Source organism: Carcharhinus amblyrhynchos, chromosome 27, assembly GCF_965287045.1.
Source record: "Carcharhinus amblyrhynchos chromosome 27, sCarAmb.v2.hapA, whole genome shotgun sequence".
Taxonomy (NCBI): Eukaryota; Metazoa; Chordata; class Chondrichthyes; order Carcharhiniformes; family Carcharhinidae; genus Carcharhinus; species Carcharhinus amblyrhynchos.
The window spans coordinates 29241696-29247695 of record NC_137350.1 but is presented as its reverse complement, the minus strand read 5'-3'; the positions used below and the strand labels follow the sequence as shown (position 1 = coordinate 29247695).

General features: G+C 42.0%; 1 protein-coding gene across 3 annotated transcripts in view; it reads right to left on the bottom strand.

Annotated features, from left to right (window-relative positions):
- Positions 1-519: 519 nt before the first annotated feature.
- The window catches only part of znf385c (zinc finger protein 385C), a 335644-nt gene continuing 330163 nt past the window's right edge, over positions 520-6000 (bottom strand). For all 3 annotated transcript variants that reach the window (XM_080213587.1, XM_080213588.1, XM_080213589.1), the window contains one exon: positions 520-3276. In XM_080213587.1, the coding sequence (XP_080069713.1) occupies positions 3064-3276 (213 nt within the window). In that variant the 3' untranslated portion in view covers positions 520-3063. The remainder of the gene's footprint in view (positions 3277-6000) is intronic.

Below are 6000 nucleotides of genomic sequence, written 5' to 3'. Positions count from 1 at the left end.
GATAGGGCCTGGGTGGGATTATGGTCGGTGCAGACTCAATGGGCCAAATGGCCTCTTTCTGGACAGTAAGGATTCTATTCTATTCTAATCTGCATTGGAAGTGCTGTAACCTGCAGGGACATGCACCAGGTGCTGGAAAATGGGATTAAAATGAGTGCTAATTTCCTTTTTCTGTTTTTGGCTGGCAGAGGGACAATGGGCCGAATGGCTTCTTTCTGCACCACATTCTTTCTATGGTTCTATTGTTCTATGCTGATGGGTATAAATAGTCCTTGAGGACGTATAAATAGGTGATAGATGGGACACTGGGCTGAGTGGGAGGGGAGTTAGGAGACAGGACAAGTCAATAAACCCCCTCAATAAAGAAAAGCTGTATAGAGTAAATTTTCTGGTCCTGCCGCTTGCAGGAATTGTCGTGGGCGGGACTGAAAGCTTGACAGAGCATCCAAACATCCATTGACCTCAGGCGGGAATTTCGGGTCTTGGGGTAGGCAAGAGTGGTTTCGGCTTCACCAACTAGCTTGGATTCCATTACCACTGATCCCTGGCTGTGCTGGCTACACGCAGTCCCGAGGAAATTTGGGATCTTAGTATCCCCCCACGTCACATTGCCACATGCGCTGGGTTAAGACGCAGGGTCAGAAAACATGTAAACTTCCAGGTTTCACTGTAATCTTATTCTTGCACATAAAAATAAAGGTGACTTTTGTGGAAGACCAGCCTTTGATTTATTAAACTTGAAATGTTACATTTTCATCCAAGTGTTCACTCATCTCTACGACGAGACCCTTTCCGGGGGATTGATGGACTGGTGGCAGCCAGCATCGACAGAAAAATAGCTATTATCAAAATACTTTTCAACAGTTACTCTATATTTCAAATTTCACAGAAGTGACAGCCCAAGGAGAACATTCCAGCATTTTGTCTTCAATCCTTGATTGTTCTCTAACCAAATGGAGGTACGTGCTCACATGACTCCAAATAGTTAACAACAGACAGACACAAGAACTACGGTCCATTGACCGATGACATTTGGAGGTTTTTGGTAAAATGATATTCACAGTGGGAAGTCTGAGATCATGAGGATGATATTCACAGTATTTGTTTCAATCTCACATTGAGAAAGCTGGAAATAGATCAGGGTGGTGGTGGTGGTGGGGGGTGTTTACTTAAAACAACTGAAGAGAAAGTGTGAGAACTGAAAGGATTGCCACTTAATAGACACATTTGCATGGTTTCACACAAATGCAACATTAAAATGATGAGTACTATGAAAGCAATTGGCTTCTATATGAAAATAATGGTCAGTTCAGCTTTTATAACACATTTGTATAGGGGTAACAGAATGATCATTGCAGAATATCAACAGTGGAGGCCACCAGAAAAATTACTTTGCAAAACAAACCTTAGTAAGGCCAATGTCCCACCTCACATGAACTACGTAGCAAAACAGTACAACAGTTTCTATGGAAATATTTATAAGCTGCGTTCCCTGCTGAGATTCTATCCTAAGCCAAGCAAAATGGAGTAGGTAAATAGAACATAGGGCGTTCCAGAACTTCCGAGGCTGATGGAACTCTGTGACATTTTCATTTGTTAAATCAGACAGAATGGCAGCTGCTCCCAGTGAGTTAACCCTTCTCCGAACGGCGAAACTAGTGCGGTTGGAAGACCATGTTAGACAAATAAAAAGTTACTTCCTTTGGCAAAATGCATATGCTAAATCCTGGATAGCCTTAATGCTGATGTGGAATGTCCAAATCTAAACCTTAAACAAATCAAACTGTTTGAGACAAAACAGTGAGTACCGAATAATGACTTTTGGTCTAACTGGAAAATAATTTGTTCCAGATTTAATTGGGGGGTTTGCTTATACAACAACTGCTATAAACACAATTCATTATCCAAAGCGTTTCGCTTAGTCTCAAAGCTGCTCAAAATGCTGGCACTTGTAATTAGAAAATGTGCCTCTACGAGGCAAGTTTGTGAAAACATTGAACATTAAAACATAAAAACTCTGAACTCTGCCAAAGAAACTAAATAGCTTGTGTGGCATAAACCAGATATTAATGCTGAAGCAAATAATTCGCTTTGAATGTTATCAAGATGTTTTAAGTAGAATTTATTAAAAATGGTGGTAACCTATCAATCTGAATTGTTGGAACAGATATGGTTATCTGGTATTGTCTTATTTTCCTGTCAGATCTTCGAGAGCAGTTAGCAATAAACTCGGTACACATCGACAGTGTGCTCATTATTCCAATTATCATCAAATTGGCTACTGCCCTGAAAAGCTTCGGGGCATATTCCGATCCATCCATTTCCAGCCTTTGGACACGGACTTGACATTTGTGCAGCTCTGTGCATGATGGACGATGGTAACTGATGGATGATGGTCGAGTACAAGAAAGTCAGTTGTAATGCAGGACTTCTTGGCATTACCTTCAAGTTGCCTCCTGAACTTCTACAGCAATAAAGGTACTCTTGGCTGAAATGGAGAGGGGTGGGGTTAGGGTTAGGGTGGTGCATGGCATTTCATTTCCTCCACGTTATCAACCCAACCGAGGCAACTGAACTAGGGCCACACACGCGCTATGGGCTCATGCTTCTTCCCACGGAGAACAGCATGTCCTGTGATGTGCTATTGATTTTTCATCAACCGTTTTGGTTTCAAAATCATTTCTTCGTCAAAGTGTTCTTTTTTCAGATTTTTGTTTCTTTTTTCTGTATATAAAAAACCCCGCCCTCACACAGAATACCTTTACTAATGACTGACACATGTTAAAGAACTCACAAAAATATTGTGCAAAATAGACTGGTAACCCGTTGTTCTACCAGAAATCTACGCACATCTACATCAGTTCTGCAATTGTCTTTGTAACTGAAACCATATTTTCTGAATATGAAGTTCATCTAAATATATTTGCAGTGTAATACCGCTGATTATAGATGTTAAAGCAAGGAGGCAGAGTTCTGCCATGCATAACTTATTAACGTTCACATTTATGACTGCATAGTTCCCTTTTATTTTCCAAAATGTCCGTGATGATTTGAGCCCTGAAGTCAGTATGGTGCAAAAAGAAATGGCGCATGTGTCGCTCTCAGAGGACCTGGAGTGGCTCTGAAGAAAGCTGGTCCAAGAAATGGTGTCTGGAAGAGCGTGGCCGGCCGAAGGGCGAGGTTTGGCATGGCGCAGACTGCCGCTGCTGTTAGCGGATTTGGTAAGAACCCGGTCGCCAACGGTTTTGTGAGGTGCTTCTGAAAAGCCATCTTTGTCTGATGGAAGAAAACAAGTGAAAATGATTAAGTTGTCCCAACCGTTCCTGCTAATGCTGGCCCAAAATAGACTTCTCTTATGGTTCTCCTCACCCTAATCATAGAATCCCTAGGGTGCAGAAGCAGGCCATTCGGCCCATCAAGTCTGCACTGACTTGCCGACAGAGCCTCTGACCCAGACCCAATCCACTGCCCTATCTCTGTAATCACATGCATTTGCCCCACAAATCCCCCTAACCTATAGATTCTGGGGCACTAGGGATAATTTAGCATGAGCAATCAACCTAACCTGCACATCTTGGGACACTAAGGGCGGAATTTTCCTCTCCTGCTTGCTACAATTCCTAAGCAAAGGTCCATTAACCTTGGGCAAGATTTTCTGGTCTGGGAACGAGCAGAGCCAGAAAATCCTGCCCTAAGAGACAACTTAACATGGCCAATTCGCCAAACCTGCACATCTTTGGACTGTGGGAGGAAACCAGAATACCCGGAGGAAACACGTGCAGACATGGGGAATACGTGCAAATTCCACAGAGTCACCCAAGGCTGGAATTGAACCCAGGTTCCTGGCGCTGTGAGGTGTTGGACTGGGGTAAACACAGTAAAAAGTCTGACAACTTCTGACAACTTTTGCTGTGAGGCAGCAGTGCTACCACTGCCACCGTGCCACCTTTATCAAGTCCTCATCGAGACCCTCGACACACTACATTCATTCAGTATTTTTTCAATACTGCTATTTACTGAAGTAATTTTGTCTCAGGTATTTCACCGTTATTAATTCTACTTAGAACCAGAGAAGATTTTTTTGGATGCTATGGGATACGGGGATGTGTAGTTAAGGTAGAAAATCTGGCATGGTCTTCCTGAATGGCTGGGCAAGTTTGAGGGGCTTTATGATCTACTCCTTTTCCTGTTTTGTATGTTCTTTAAGCACAGAAGGAGGCCATTCAGCCCATTGTATCTGTACTGACTCTTTATGACAATGTCCAAAACATTGTCCAGTCCTCCTTCCGGCTACATCTTTTTCCTTTTAAAATTATTTAACCACTTTGCCTTCATAGGATGCTATGCCCTCTGCCTCAGCTAAACCCAGTGGCAAACTATCTTATGCTCTAACCACTCTATAAAGCAATTTCTCCCAACCTCTGCTCATTTTCCCAGTGACAATTTTAAATTGATAAATCTTTGTCACCAACATGCCGACCAGAGGCAATAACCTTTCCCAACAAAGTATAACAAAGCCTACATTATTTTTAAAAACCTCCAATTTTATACTTTGCCTTCTCTGCTCCTATGGGTCTTTTCACTGGTGTTATCCTAGCTGGAGTTTATTTATTAGTGTCACAAGTAGGCTTACATTAACGCTGTAATGAAGTTACTGAGGGAGAATTTAGCTTGGACAATGCACCTAACCAGCACCTTTCAGACTGTGAGACGAAACCAGAGGAAACCCAAGGAAAAAGTGTAGACTCTGCATGGAGAGTGACCCAAGCCAGGAATTGAACCTGGGTCCCTGGTGCTATGAGGCAATAGTGCTAACTGCTGTGCTACCATATCACCGTGCTGCACATGTTACTGTTACAATAATACTTTATATGAGTGAAGCTCTCTTTTGTCCCTTTTGCTTGTATTTTTCCTCACACTTTATATGGTGTAATTTAAAAGACCAATATTTAAAAACATTTGAGTTCCTCTTTTTAGAGCTCCAACTTTCTTGAGGGAAGCTGGTCAATGTTGTGCTGCGCACATATTTAGGGTGGGCATGGTAGCACAGTGGTCAGCACTGCTGCCTCACAGTGCCAGGAACCTGGGTTCAATCCTGGCCTCAGGTCACTATCTGTGCGGTTTGCACTTTCTCCCCATGTCTGCATGGGTTTCCTCCGGGTGCTCCACTTTTCTCCCACAGTTCAAAGATATGCGGATTAGGACACTAATTTATCTTAGTGTCAGGGGGATTAGTAGGGTAAATGTGTGGGGTTATGGAATAAGGTCTGAGTGGGATTGTGGTCAGTACTGACTCAATGGGTCAAATGGTCTTCTTCTCTACTGTAGGCATTCTATGATTCCTCATGGGATATTAGATTTGGAAGTTGGATCACTTCCTGATTAGGTACAATATATATTGTCCAAGGACTTTATACTTGGCTGTTCTAAGCAAGGCATAGTTATCTTTGTTCTACATCTAGTGGCCCTGCATTGTGCTTTAGAAGTATAACTTAATCAAGTTTGTGTGTAAATATTAACATGAATGACATTTTCCAGGGTAGATTTGTGCTGCAGTTTAATTCATCTACGAACCTCAAACTGTGTTATGGGGAGGCCAGGGACGGGGGGATGAAAACTTGGAAAAGTGGAGGTACATTTATGTGTATCATGAGTTATGGCTTCATCTTTAATTGACATTCTGCAAAGGTTATTTTTTAAATAAAGCAATTAGCATCTCATGGGCACTGCTTATTACATTCAAGTTAGTTTGTTGCACTGTTTTTGATTACCACATTTATTTCTGCTTCTTTTCTCATATCTTCCCGACTTTAAATTATGTTTTTAATTTTTTGTTGTTGCCGCTTTGCCCTATAGAATCTCGAAGTCTGACTTTATTAATCCATCACATTGACATAAACAGCTTGTTGCAGTGAGAATCATTGTTAACCTTGGCTCAGTGAAGCTTTTATGGGACAAGTTTTCATTCTGAATCATCAGCAACGCCCACCATCCCCCCCC